Below are 15,788 nucleotides of genomic sequence, written 5' to 3' on the forward strand. Positions count from 1 at the left end.
GAGAGAGAGACAGAGACAGAGACAGAGAGAGAGAGACAGAGACAGAGAGACAGACAGAGACAGAGAGACAGAGAGGCAACAGAGACACAGAACTATCTGAATTAAATGGCATCACAGATCAAATGGATTTAACAGACATCCATAGGATATTCTATCTAAACACTACAGAATATACATTCTTCTGAGCTCACGGAACTTTTTCTAAAAGAGACCACATATTAGAACCAAACCAAGTATTAAGAGGTACAGGACAATTTCAACCACTCCTTGTCGTATACATGATCACAATAGAAGGAAAGCTAAGAAGAAAAAGAAACCTTAGAATACATACAAATTCTTGAAGATCAAACAATACACTACTGAATAGTGAATACACTGTTAGTTATTACTATATGCTGATACCGTATTAATTTTATAAAGTTAATTCTTTTATTATAAGGTGCTGAATGTCAGAAATCCAACTGATTTTCGTGTTTATTTTATATCCAGCTACCATGCTAAACTCTCTCATCATTTCTCATAATTTTTGAAGAAGTCTTAATATAAGCTACCATATCATTTATAAATAATGTTTTATTTTATTCTTTCTAATTTTATATATCTTTTCTGTACTTTATCCCACTCTCTAAGATGGTAAGAGTGATAATAGTAGCATCCTAGTTTAATGGCCAAATCTTAAAAAACAAATTTCTATTGTATTTTCAATTTTGATGATTTCCCCCTTGGGTTTTGTGGTGGCCTGAATAAGAATGTCCCCATAAACCCATGTATCTGAATGCATAGTCATCGGGGACTGGCACTACTTAGAAGAATTAGGAAGTATAGCCTTGTTGGGTAAATGTAGCTGTATTAAAGGAAGTGGATCACTGGGGATGGACTGGCTCATACGGCCAAGCCAAACCAGAGGCTCTCTCTTCCTCTGGACCTGGCTATACGACTCTCAGCTCCTTCTCCAGCACCATGTCTGCCTGCATGCCATGTTCCTACCATGACGACAATGGACTAAGCCTCTGAAACTATAAGCCAGCCCCAATTAAATGCTTTCCTTTGTAAGAGTTGAAGTGGTCATAGTCTTATCACACCAATAGAATACTGGCTAAAACAGGTTTTATGAAGACTCTTTATGACATAAAGAGAAATTTCCTCCTGTTTCTAATAATGGATATTGAATTTCATCAAAAGATTTCTTTACACGTACTGACATGATCATAAGTGACTTTTAAAAATGTTCTGTTTGTAGGCTAGGGAGCTAGCTCAATTGGCCAAGTGCTTTCCTCATGAGCATGAAGACCTGAGTCCAGTTCCCAGTAAACACATTAAAACCCCAGGCACGTAGCATATGCTTGTGATTCCAGGGCTGGGGAGACAAGACACAGAAGGAACTCTAATGCCTGCTAGTCAGCCAGTCTAGCCTAACTGGTAAGAAACCATGTGTCAAAGAAGGTGTACAGCATTTCTGAGGACATCACCCAGGGTTGCCCTCTAGCCTCCACATGAACACATAAACACATATATGCTTTTATTTCTTGAGACAGAGTCCTTCTGTGGAGCCCTGGCTATTCTTCCACTCACCATGTAAATCAGGCTGGTCTCAAACTCTGCCCCTCTCTCCCTCCCAAGTGCTGGGATTAAAGGTGTATGCTAACACTCCAGGCTTTTATGCTTTGAATTAATGCTAAATTTATAAAAATAGTTACAAATATATAAAGTTCCTTTATATTCCTCACTCTTTGCCCTACAATGTGAACATTTTACATAATCATATAATAAACTTTCTGACTTTATTATTTTATTAATAGTAACAATAAAAGGATATAAGTGGATCTTATAAATAGGTATTTGTTTTACAAGCACAGTATTAATATACTGCAGGACAGTCAGGGTTACACAGAAAGATGCTGTCTTAGGGGTGAAGGGATGGAGAGTGAACTCTGATTCCTTATATTGTTTTATAATTTTATTCTTTTTTTTTGACATTCATTGAGCACTTATTTATATACCTTACAATATCTTAGCTACCTAGTAAGTGCTAACTCATTTGGTTACCACAAACTCACCCTCATGTTACACATAAAGAGCCGTGGTATGGAGAGGTTAATAATTCTCCCAAACATGTCATGTCTAGTAGTCAATTGGCTTACCCAGTGCCAATGGCCTTAGGACAATATGAATTTTCTAAGACTGGTTTTTAGCTCAGGCTGAGGTTCACGAAGGGCAGTCCAGCAATGGTTCACAGTTCTGCTGACCCGTTTGTGACCATAGCAATAGAGAAGAGAAAGCTCCAGGATATATAATTCTGTCCAAACATTGAAATGTGTGTGTATGTTTGTACGTCTGTATGTACATATGTATGTATGTATGTATGTATGTATGTATGTGTATATATATATATATATATATATATTATAAAAATAAGCCAACATGTTTTATATTCACTGTTACAGTTTTATTCTTATTGACTTCTGATTAATGTTATGATTTTATATTTTTTGGTTTCTATGGCTTACTTAGTAGTTTTGCAAATTTTCTGAGTTTCAAACTTTATTTTTATTCTTTCATTTTTATTGGTAGAAGGGTTTGACTAAGAAATATTAGTCTGGTAGCAGCTTTAAGCACATCTTCTGTGTTCTAATAAATAACACAGTCATTACTTCTGCAAATTTTATATCATTCTTTAAATCCAAATTTCGTGTAAAAGTTTCAAAACTTTTTTTTAATGCTGTTTTCTGTTGTTGCTAATGATCTCTAGTTTTATAGCACTTTTGTTAGCACAGATTTACACTCCTCCTTGATGAAAGTCACTGGGCTTTTGACAACCTATTAGGGAATTAATGTGTCTGAAGATATAGCTTGCTCTATGTGACCTTGTTTACATACAGACCTAATCTATTAAGTACGTTAATTAGAACTTCTGTCTCTTTTTTTTTTTTTTTTTTTTTTTTGGTTCTTTTTTTCGGAGCTGGGGACCGAACCCAGGGCCTTGCGCTTCCTAGGTAAGCACTCTACCACTGAGCTAAATCCCCAGCCCCGAACTTCTGTCTCTTTAATTATGTTTTGTACAATAGAGCTGTCTTGTGCCATTAGGGAAATGGCTTCTCAAAGACTTCCTTAGAATTTATTACTCAGAACATCTCTTAGAATGGATTAAGCATTTTAAAAAATAGGATGATGGTAAAAGTTGACATGGAAAAAGATAAATTGTGACAGGTATTGCTGGTATGAATCCTATATTACTTCTGTGGAGTTGGGATCAAATCCATGGTGATACGTGTGCTATAGGACAGTGCTCTACCATGATAGAACTTGACTGTAGTTATTTACTAAAATTTACTTTTGATAAACATAAAAATTATACAAATTAATGTGATGCTATGTAATGCTTCAATAAATAAACATACCATAATGTTTAAATCAAGTTAGACACACCTCTCTTCACATAAATTTCTTGTTTCTTTATAGTAAAAACCGTTCAAATGTTTAGTTCTAGCTTTATTACACTCACCCTACTGTGGAATAGATATCTCATATAATTTTCCTTACAGGGGGTTGGGGATTTAGCTCAGTGGTAGGGCGCTTGCCTAGGAGGCGCAAGGCCCTGGGTTCGGTCCCCAGCTCCGAAAAAAAGAACAACAAAAAAAAAGAAACGAGAAATGTCCTCTAAAATGATAATTTTCCTTACAGATATTCTAAAATATGCATTTAAAGTTTTTTTTTTAAAGATTTATTTATTTATTATATATAAGTACACTGTAGCTGTCTTCAGATACACCAGAAGAGGGCATCGGATCTCTTTCCAGATGGTTGTGAGCCACCATGTGGTTGCTGGGAATTGAACTCATGACCTCTGGAAGAGCAGTCGGGGCTCTTAACCGCTGAGCCATCTCTCCAGCCCTAAAATATGCATTTAAAGTTATAATATATTCCCACTAAGTAATTATATCTTTCACTTATTTTGCAGTGCTGGGGACCAACCCCATAGTCTCCAATTTTTGTTAAACATCATTGCCTAGGCTGTGGCCTCAACTTTATCATATTCTTTATCAGCTTCCCAAGTAGCTATATTTTCAAGCGTGTGATACTCCACATGACTTATTTATTCATTTACTTGTGTATTTTGAGGTGCTAGAGATCAAACACAAAGCCTTACACAGAACAGGCAGGCCCTGTATCAGTGTGCTATACTCCAGCCTAGGCAGAGACTTTAAAGTAGCATTGCCAGAATGGAAAATAGTTTAGTGACTTCTTTTTGTTGTTGGTGGTGATGTGTGGTTGGTTTGTTTGTTTGTTTGTTTGTTTGTTTCAGATAGGGTTGCTCTGTGCAGCCCTGGCTATCCTGGAACTTGCTCTGTAGGCCAGGCTGGCCTTGAACTCAGAGATCTGCCTGCCTTTCCCTCCTAAGTGCTAGGATTAAAGGGGTATGCCATCATGACCCAGCTGGTAATTTCTTATAAAATTATATATGTATTTGGAATACAACCAAGAAATTGCACTCTAGAAGTCTGTGCCACAGATATGAACATTTATGTTCACACAAAAATCTATACTCTTAAAAACCTCAAATGAGAAATAACTCAAATGTTCTTCGACAAGGGAAAAATTAAACAAGCAACAGTTCACGCATGCAACAGAGCAGTCGTCAGCACTGAGAGAAATGCTCATGGTATGCAATGGTCACCAAAACCGTACTTTTCTCAGCAATGATAGAAAGTGATTCAAACTACATTAGTCTGACTATGTACCCAACTAGACCTTTAATTATCTCAAAGATGCAGAGGCCCACAAATTACACGGGTAAGCCTCAGAAGTCAGTAGAAGGATGTAGACTTTTTTTTTCCTTTTCTTATTTTTGCCCACCTACATTTTTCTGTAGACATGGACTACAGTATCTCAAAGAGAAAACTCTTTAAGTGTTAAGAACTACCGCTTTGCAGACACCTAGGAAGAAAATGAACCGTGAACCGCAATACTTTCTGTGCTTTATCGCTCAAAAGTCCATCTATTTCTTCTCTTCTAGACACACAGCTGTCACTTGGGGTTGGGGCCCCCTGTTTACCCCACCACAGTCATCTGTTAAAATTCTATTTTCAATTTTCTTGAAAAGGATGGGGACAAAGCACAGGCTTAGCACTGGGTGGGGCCTATGTTCAATACTAATATTGGAAAAAAATAAAATAAATGAGTTTCAATTTTAGCTTACAAGTGAAAATAGCTATTAAAAAGAAACATTTTACTCAAATCTTTCCTATTTGTTTGCAGACTTACAGTGGGTTTACAATGAGGTAACATTCCAGTAATCCGACCATAAACCAAAGATAAATCAAAAATGTGTTACCTACACCTAACCTACCACCCGCCCCACTTAGCAGCATGGCAGTGTGAAATCTCACGGTTTCACTTTCTAATTGGATGCTGACTGCCAGCCATGGCGCTCTGCCACTGGGAGCACGACTAGTGCAAAAAGATCAAATCCACAGTGTGCTCACACTGGGTTTGTACTAGCTTAAAGCCAAAAAGCATCCCAAGTACAGCACATTCCAAACCTGTCTTACATTTTTCGGGCTGGACATATGAGTAACTTCCCAGATTCAGTAACTGACTGGTAAGTGTTGATTGGAGTACTGTCTCACCAATCCACTGGTCCTCATAAAGAACAACATCTAAAAACAAAACAAAGGAAGTCTGGTCATGCCATGAACTCCTGTACACTGCGGTTAACTTAAGGAAACATATAGTAGCAACAGTAACCAATCACAGCAGAACATCACACATACATTTCACATACCAGACAACTAGAGCTCTGTTAGGCTGAAAGACCTACCCAAAGACTCAAAGCGATAAGACAGCAAATCTAGTGTCTGAACCCAGGCCTTTCTTTGCCTTCTGAGGTATGAACAGGCCAGGAGTCACCCGGTCTAAGGGAAAAAGAGAAAGCAACACTCATTGCTTTCAGATGAGCTTGCCTTTACATCCCAAACCCCACTACTTTTTCCCAGCATGCAGCAGTAGGAATGATAGCACACCAAAATGGCCAAGCACCAGCATTAGTGAAATACTGATTCCCCTTTTCTATCCAGAGGAAATCAAACCCCAACACCATTAAATTCATGAATATGAAGAACTTCTTGGGTGGAACTATAGCACATGAACATAATCAATATGTTATAGATAATATGGAATACTTGAACACTACTGAGAATTTGTGGCAGCAAGTTATACACATGGCAACCAAAGGACAATCTACATTTTTATTGGGCTATCATCAATAACAGAATTGGCTTATGCAGTTTCAAAAGATGCTGAACTTGGAGGAGACCTGAACTCAGCACTATTGCACTGGGCCACAGATACGGTCATTTATCCATGGCTGTACCAAAAATAATATATGGTACAGATTCATTAACAGACTTCAGAACCTATAATGGATGTGTTTATGGGGCACTCATTTGGGCATACGTAATTGTGGCTTATCTCAGCAAAAAGACCAAACGTCTACATGATGGGTTAGACCGAAGCAACCCCCTTGATGTAGGAGCTTACAGAATATACATTATACATTCAACTACATTGCTTTCAATGTTTTAGCTATATGGCGATGAGTATCACACAAACAATGAGTGAACTGCACTGAGTAGTACTACCAAACATCACAGCCATTAGTCTTCTGGAAGCTGGAGCTAGTACTGATGCCCAGAATATCAAGAGTGGATCTGTATTTGATCCAAGAGGAAAACTCATGTGGACGATTGGCCATTCACAAGAAGCAATGCAAGCAAAAGTACACAACACTTTTTTTCCGTAGAAAGCTCAAAGGAAGGAAGGAAATTTGTAAAAAATAATACTAGGAGCCTCTTTCCTAGTTATTTGGCTGGTTGGACTTACAGCAGGCCTAAATGCTGGTTCTTGTCTCACTCATTAAAGAGCTGGGGTAGGTGGATGGGTGGGGGAACATTTTCACAGAAGAAGGGGAAGGAGAGATGGGATAGGGGTTATGGATGGGAATCCTGGAAGGGGACAACATTTGCAATGTAAATTTAAAATACAATAAAACATGCTCCACAGGCCAATCAGGCCAATCAGATGGGGACATGTTCTCCACTGAGCCTCCCTCTTCTCTAAGACTCTACCTTGTGTTAGCTGACAAAAATATTAACCAACAGAAGACCTCACTGTGAAACCAGTTATATCATGGATAGATCTAAATACATATTCAAACTATCACATTTATCACAGAGCCTGCCCCACATGTGGCCCATACATATACAGCCACCAAAACTAGATAAGATGGATGAAGCTAAGAAGTTTAGGCTGACAGGAACTGGATGCAGATCTCTCCTGAGAGACACAGCCAGAATACAGCAAATACAGAGGCGAATGCCAGCAGCAAACCACTGAACTGAGAATGGGACCCCCGTTGGAGGAATTAAAGAAAGGACTGAAAGAGCTGAAGGGGCTTGCAACCCCATAAGAACAACAATACCAACCAACTAGAGCTTCCAGGGACTAAACCACTGCCCAAAGACTATACATGGACTGACCAAGGGCTCCAACTGCATAGGTAGCAGTGAATAGCCTTGTTGGGGCACCAGTGGAAGGGGAAGCCCTTGGTCCTGCCAAGATTGGACCCCCAGTGTAGGGGGTTGTTGGGGGGGCAGTAATGGGGAGGTGGATGGGGAGGGGAACACCCACACAGAAGGGGAGAGGGAGGGGCTAGGAGACTGATGGACAGGAAACTGGAAAAGGGAATAACATTTGAAATGTAAATAAGAAATACCCAATTTAATGAAAATGGGAAAAAAGAATTGTATCTTGTTTATTATTATAACTATATAATAGGAATATATAGCCAGATGATGGCACACACCTCTATTCCCAGCACTCAAGAGACAGAGGTGGGCAGCTCCCTGTGAGTTCAAGGCACAGTCTGGCCTACAGAGTGAGTTCCAGGATGCCAAAGCTACACAGAGAAGCCTAACTGGAAAAAACACATGAAGAAAAAAATTTTTGAAAAAAGAGCATAGATTCTGGAGCCCAAATGGTTTCATGTCTTGTCTCTTCCTAGATTTGTGTCATTGTGTAGTTTCTTTATGTTTCTAGATCTTGGGTTCCTCAACTGAAAATTCGAGCTAATAAATATCTTCATCTAATCATAATAATGATAGACAAATGTAGTCCAAAATTAGCAGGGCCTGGTAAAAAGTTTCAATACATAAGTATACTAATGCTTATGTACTGATTGATGTATGCATAGACAGTAACTTGAGGGAGCAATCCGTAAGTATTCTTAAGAAACTAGTTTAATTCTATGAGACTTTTAGTTCAAACATGATTAATATAATTTTAGTATTAAAGGTGAAGTCAAGGGCTGAAGAGATGGCTCAGTGCAGAAAAGCTCTTTCCATGAAACCATGAAGATAGAGTTTGGATCACCAGCACCCAAGTAATCGCCTGGCCGCATGGTAGCCGCCTGCAATCCCAGAATGAGAGAGGCAGAGGCGCAGGATCCCTGAATCAAGCTATCTATTTAGACTGACAGACTTGGTGATCTCTGAGGCAAGTGACCCTGCCTCAATATAAGCCATCAAGAAAACTCCTTGACATCAACCTCTGGCCTTCGTGTGCGTGCGTGCGTGCGTGCGTGCGTGCGTGCGTGCGTGCGTGCGTGCGTGTGTGTGTGTGTGTAGGGCTGCAGCTGAACACATGTATGCCCATGTACCTGCAAACACACAAGCACACCACACCCACAAAAAAATAACACCATCAAGCAGTGTGTGATAGTGCACACCTGTAATGCTAACATTTGGCAAATAGTTAAGAAGAACAAGACTGCAAGGCCATCCTCAGCTGAATAAAACAGCATATTCAAGGCCATGCGACTGTGGCACAACAAACCAAACATCAACATTTGTGTCTGCTCCTTCAGGACTAGTTTACCGTGCACGGCACTGCTGGAGTGAGAAGAGGCGTGGCCCTCCTAACACTGCTCGTCAAGTAAGAGTTAATCAGACATACGACCCGGCTGTGGGACAGCAGAAAGGAGCCCAGTGATAGGACTCCATCTACACAAGATGGATGACTGTGACAACCAACCAGGGCAGGCCTCTTAGAGGAGAAAATGAATGGGAAGGCAGCACAGAGCCAAGAAGGGAGCTAAAGCCCAAGGAAATAACACATATGCTAAAGGGGTCAGTCACACCCAGGGAAGACAAGTGGCAAAGGAAACAATAAGCAGAAAGCACAGCTTTATAAAACAGACCAGCACTATGCCACAACTGCCTTACCTGTAAGTAGAATTATATCACCAAGAAACACTGTAAGTGCCCAAAATGCTGCAGTCCTCCACAGAACAACCCTCTTCTTAATCTCCGACTGATCGACTACTACAATCGTTGCTAACGGCACTTTAGAACCAGAATTCGGTCCAGATTTTACGTTTATTTCCTTCACGTGACATGGGGTTAGCACCATGACTAAGCAGTTATACTTCTGACTTTTAGAATCACAATTTTTTATTAATGATATTTTTTTACTATCCTTAAATTCAGGCATGATCTTCTGGGGCACTGCTTGGGCTGCCTCTCTTCTATTGGAATCCATCCTTGCTTTCTTGGACACCTGATGGACTTCAGAGTGAGCTGTAGAATGACGGGCATTGTCCTTAGAGCACTGGCTCCTTTTAGCTGTACTTCGATGGGAGCTGCTTGGTTGGGAACACAGCACTCCTGAGCCACACAACTCAACGTGTGCTTCATTTTGTGGCAGGTTTTCCTCACGACTGGAAAGTTCTTGAGAGCTTATATTTTCTTCAAGACTTTTCCCAGGGTTTATGTGACCGTAACTGCTTTCTGATTCAGGACAAACAGGACTAAAAAGTTCCAGGGAATATGCTTGGCTTTGCTCAGATCCTTCTTCAAAATCTCCACCAGGCTCACTAAAATTCCCTTCAGTTCCTCTGACTCCCTGACTGCCTGTAGGTTCTGCCTCCAGGTTTACAGTCCTCTTATTAATATAGTCTTGACCTTTATCATTCCCTTGAGCTAGAAAAGCACGCTGGCTGGCGGTCATTACCCTGAGAAATTCAGTATCAGGAGATATTCTCTGGCCTGAGGCCTGCCTGACTGCTCCCTCAGACTGTGGTTCACACTGTGTGTCAGAGGCAAAGCTCTCCTGACTTTGTGTTTCACGATGTCCTGTTGGCTCTGGTTTTTTTTCCTCAGCCTCTGGCCCTGTATTCTTCTGTCCACTACTATAGCCCAGATCCAGTTCAGCTGCACACTTACGATCTAACTGAAGCACATCTCTTTGAAAGTTCTGAACGCAGGCATCTGACTGAGTTTTAGACTGCTCATCTATAATTTTCTTATTTTCATATGGAAGCTTTTGGTATTTTTCTTCTTCAGGTAAATGCTGAACTCTGTCCGTAAGTCGACATACACTAGTCATATCACTTAGGCTAATCTTCTGGGACTTTACATTCTGTGTTTCAGACTCAGAATGTTTAAAGTCTTCTTCCGCCTGAGCAGACCTATTCACATAAGTCGTTAAAAGGTGACCACTAAGAAGACCGGGTGGGCCAAAACCTTCGGGGACTTGACAGTCTTCCAGACTTTTAAACTCCTGATCTCCAGCCTTCAGACACAAAGAACGCTGTTTGAAAAAGAGTTGGACTTTTTCCCAGGTGTTGGCAGTGGACATTAAGGAGGCTGTTTCCTGGGATACTGTCATTTTCAGTGCAGCAACTGGAGCACCCCAAAATATGTGAACTTGAGGTCCTCGATTCATAATTTCTGATAAAAATAAAATTTCAAAATTAATGTATAGTATACTCTTATATCTGTTAAAAACAAACTACTGATCACAAATATGCAGGTTGGTTATTTTGGTATGCTACTCAATTACAAAATTAATAAATAAGAAACTATTTAAAAAAATCAAAAAAGTCTTCAGTTAAAGGCTGAGAAAAGGGACAGCAAGGTGACTCAGTGGGCAACAGTGCTTATTACACAAGCCTGACACCCTGAGTTTAGTCCCTTGGAGGAGGAGGAAAGTGACTCTCAAAGTTGTCCTCTGACCTCTACGTACACACACCACAGCATACCTAGGCCTACACTAATACATACATCACACACACACACACACACACACACACACACAATAATAATAATAATAAATTTTAATTTTAAAATACTCAGAGAAACAAAATAAGCATCAAATGTGTGTGTGTGTGTGTGTAAATCTATGCAGCTACTTTTTTATTTCTTATTTTACTCTCACACTTGATAGATATCCAGACCACAGTTTCCTATCCATCCATCCAGTTCTTTCCATTCTTCACAAGTGCCATCAAACCCAGATACGCTGCCATTTCCCTTCAAAAGAGAGCGGGTCTCTTGGGATGTCAACTGAACAAGGAATACCACGCTTCAATAAAAACAGGCACGACCCCTCATATCAATGCTAGCAATGCAATTAAGCAGGAGGAAAAGCATCAAGAGCAGGCAAAGGAGTCAGACACACCCACTACATGTCGCCACTATGGTTCCTTCCATGCCTTAGAAGGTGACTGTTATGAAATGGCTTTATTAAATTGATTATATTTATAGGATTCTCACAAGAATATGTTTTTAAAATTCCCTTTAAGACCACCATAACATGCGAAGCTTTTACAACATTCATTACATTATCAGGGTTTCTCTCCAGTATGTGTTCTTTTATGACTTGTAAGATATTTACATCGTGCAAAGGCTTTGCCACACTGGTTACATTCGTAGGGTTTCTCTCCAGTATGTGTTCTTTTATGTCTTTGAAGATGACTTTGACAATGAAAGGCTTTGCCACATTGGTTACATTCGTAAGGTCTCTTTCTAGTACGTGTTCTTTTATGCATTTGGAGATGACTATGTTGTCCAAACGCTTTAGCACATTGGTTATAGTCATAGGGTTTCTCTCCAGTATTAATTGGTCCATCACTTTGAAGATGCCTGTGATATAAGTAGCCTTTAACACATTGGATATATCCAGAGAGTTTCTCTACAGTAGGATTTTCACAATGTTCTTCAATATTACTGTGATCTTCCCAGTTACAGTCTATGGCAATGAGCTTCCTATAGGTCTCCAGCATCACATCTTTGTAGAGGCTCTTCTGGGAAGGTTCCAACAAAGTCCATTCTTCCCGAGTAAAGTTCACATGCACATCATCATATGTCACTGCAATCTTTTGGGGAAGTGACCATATCCTCGCCATACTGCAACTTCAGGGCTTGCCTGAGCTTCCCTCACAGTACAAGAGGCAGCAGTAAGAGCACACAGCCCAAATCACTTAAGCCTGCTTAACTACAGGGAACCTGCAAAATCAAACAAGTACATTTTTAGAATGTTCATTTCTTATGCTGTTAAATCCTGCCCCATTCAAATAATGACTTAATTTTAAAGGGTAGGCATTATTTATTATTGCATATTACCTTTAAAAACCCATCATTTTCACTCCACACATTCTCAGTCCTCCTCTGAACTCAATGTCAAAACCAACATACAAGGCTCAAACTAAAAGAAAGAATATGTATTCCATTTGTTTGTTTAAGTGAGGCTCTCTTTAAAATGTACAAGTGATTTAGTATAATAACTAAAAATTATTGTTTCCATATTTTTTATTTTGTTCCTTTATTGGGGGTATCTTATGAGGAGGGCTTATGTAGTCCAGGTTGGCCCCGAGCTTACTACACATCTAGGATGTCCTAGAGTTCCTAACTTCCCCTCTACCTCCCTGGGTTTACAAGTATATATACTCTCTTCCCTTTAATACACTTTTCTTGTTCTTATTCCTCCCTGCCTCATTCACTCATTTCATCCCCTCCCTCTCTTCCTCTCTTTCTTTCTTCCTCTTTCCTTTCTTTCTTTTTCCTGTGGCACCTGAGATCAAACTCAAATGTTCATGTAATACATAAACATATAAAAAGAAACTCTTCATTTAAACTTTTTCTCCATTAACTGTGGCACCTGGTGTAAGTAAATCAATCCTGCTGATTGGAAAGAATCAAACGGATTGAATCATTACTCACTCTGTCTACAAACTGGGCTGGAGTCAAGGCTGGGGGGTGGTAATGACTATCTGAAAAGTGGTTTTGTTTAAAATTCCTTACCATTAATTCCAAAGCGGATCCTAGCAATCCTGACCCTGCAAACGGCATCCCTTTATATCTCTTCCCTCTAAATCTCCACCATCCTCTCCTGATCCCACATGCAACAAATGGTATTACTGATCTCTTTCACTTTACCAATACAATCCATGAGATATAGATTCTCTCCTAGCTTCCTATAATGGCTGAAGTTTCACACTCGGGGTGTGTGTGTGTATGTGTGTGTGTGTGTGTGTGTGTGTGTGTGTGTGGGTGTGGGTGTGTGGGTGTGCACAGAAACACATTAAGAAGCCAGAGAAAGGCACTGCGTACCCGCTACTGCTCTCCCTTCTGTTTTTGAGACAGTGTCTCCCACTGAATCTCAGGTTTTCTGCAGAGGTTAATAAGCTGGCTGGCCAGTAAGCTCCCAGCATCCGCCTGTCTGCTCTCCCAACAGCAGGGTTACCCACAGGCCACGCACAGCTTTTGTATGAGTGGCTGCAGATCTGGTTTCTTGTCCTTTGGCTTACGGAAAGCGGTGCTGACTCCAGCCACGTGAAATCTCATACTTCCGTGCAAGACTGTCTCTCCTTCCCTCAGGGATCAGATCTCAGTCAAGCTGGGTGCTAATTACAGCTGAACAGGACAATGACACACATGACAACTGCATTAACTTACTTTGTGCACATTGAAAATAGCAAAGAACTAGAGATATAAATTAGTGGAGGAACACCGGCCCACCACAAACAACTCTTTGAGTTTGATCTCAAGTGCCACAAGAAAAAAGGAAGGAAGGAGGGAAGAAAGGAAGGAAGAAGGGAGGGAGGGAGGGAGGTGTAGGTGAAGGCAGACACAAGGTAAAACAAGGCCTGTCATTGGACGAGATGGAAGGGAGGAGGGAACAAAGTTTTAGAAGGAAAGGGAGAGAGGGAGCAGGAGAGTCAAGACGGAGGCAGGCGTAACGATCCTCGCCCTGCATCTCTGCGTAGATACAAGTTATTATGAATGTTTAAGGGATGGATTTCTATAGGTCAATTTATCTTATCTCGGTGGGCGGTTTATATCCTTATCAATTGGTTGTGAGTTTACTGTGTAGACATACTGTGGACTGAGAATTTAACATACAAATCTGATTGTTGGGTTGCAGTTTCTTGAGTCTTATTTTACCGGGTAGCTGGAACCAGAGAGTTCACGCTAGTAGAGAGTTACTGACCAGAGATAAATTATGGTTGGTTCCATACGGCCCCACAGGTGCTGGAACTGACTCTAGGGACCAGCGTGGCGCGGTGCCACACTGGAGCAGCTCACGGATCGCCTGGGTCTGAGAGGACTTGGGGGCAACATGGAGGCAGTGAGATAAAGATCCCCGCAGTGTCATGTGGCCCTATGGGTGCCAACACCAGCTCGGGATAATAATTTATTAATATTTACCACAACAGGGAGGGGAGTGAATGAAGGAGGCAGGGAGGAATAAGAAATTCCTATGAGTCTGGGTGTCTCATGGACTGACTGATCTTAAGACAGGGTCTTAGTCTGCAGCCCAAGTTGGTCAGGAAGGCACTGTCTAGGCTGACCTTAAGCCCATGACGACCCTTCCACTTTAGCCTCCACCATGCCAGCTTCACTCCTGGAGTCCCAGCGTTCATGTAAGGCCTGCACTTTGAGGAATCACTGACAGAACACTAAAGTAGAGGATTGCAGGAGTGATGACTGCAGACTTTCTAAGCATACACTAGAAAGAGAACGACAGCTCACGAAGAAAACAATGGATTTGCAGCAAAAACATATAAAGAAGGTGCATCTTCTAAACACATAAATCTTAGTGGAAAGTTTAACAGTAAGAATTCACAAACCTTTAATCCCAGCACCTAGGAGGCAGAGCCAGGTGAATTTCTGTGAGTTAGAGGATAGCTAGCATAGTCTATATAGTGAATTCCAGGAGAGCCAAAACACAAAAACTAAAACAAAAAAAGAACCAAAGTAACAACAACAATAAGAATATATCATTAGCCATGCGGTGGTGGAACATGCCTTTAATTCCAGCACTCAGGAGGCAGAGGCAGGCAGATCTTTGAGTTCAAAGCCAGCCTGGTCTACAGAGTGAGTTCCAGGACAGTCAAGGTTACACAGAGAAGCCCTATCTCAAAAAATGAAAAACAAACAAACAAACAAAAGACTATTTTTTTATGGCATGAATGTATGAAGTTTTAGAATGTGCTAGAAAATGAAAAGCAAGGGGCTAGGGAGCTGCTCAGTCAGTAACGTTCCTGCTGTGCGAGTCTTAGGCCCTGAGTCGAATCCCCAGCACCCATGGCAGAAGCCAGGCCCAGGGCTGGAGAGACATCTCAGTGGGCCACTAGCATCCTGAGTGTGTTCCCTTGAGCCCATGTTCCCCAAAGGCTCAGCTTTGAGTTCCTGGTCCCCAGTCTGTGGTGCTGTTTGGGGAAAGGAAAGCTTACTGAAAGAAACTCTTTGAGAATTTACAGCCATTTCCGGCTTACCAACCGCTTTGTATTTGCAGTTTAAGATGTAATCAATCCCTCAGCTTCCAAAGCCACACCTCCCCAAGACCATAAAACCAAATAAACTCTTCCTTTTATAAGCTGCCTTGGTCACAGTGTTTTATCCACAGCAACAGACAAGTTACTAATACAGCATGTAGAGGTAAATGAAGAG

At 40.8% G+C, this 15,788-nt stretch overlaps 1 protein-coding gene across 30 annotated transcripts in view; it reads right to left on the reverse strand.

Annotated features, from left to right (window-relative positions):
* Positions 1–15,788, reverse strand: part of Shld2 (shieldin complex subunit 2) — a 99,542-nt gene that overhangs the window by 22,744 nt on the left and 61,010 nt on the right. For 22 of the 30 annotated variants that reach the window (XR_015639499.1, XR_015639497.1, XR_015639498.1 and 19 more), the window contains 2 exon segments: positions 9,279–10,784; positions 5,550–5,657 (listed from right to left, as the gene is read on the reverse strand). Coding sequence is in view for 26 of the 30 variants with exons in the window: in XM_087588778.1 (XP_087444904.1) it covers positions 5,550–5,657; positions 9,279–10,779 (1,609 nt within the window). In the remaining 4 variants the exon portion in view is untranslated. 30 annotated transcript variants of the gene reach the window in all.

The sequence above is a fragment of the Rattus norvegicus genome, chromosome 16 (assembly GCF_021556685.1).
Source record: "Rattus norvegicus strain SHRSP/BbbUtx chromosome 16, alternate assembly SHRSP_T2T, whole genome shotgun sequence".
Lineage (NCBI taxonomy): Eukaryota > Metazoa > Chordata > Mammalia > Rodentia > Muridae > Rattus > Rattus norvegicus.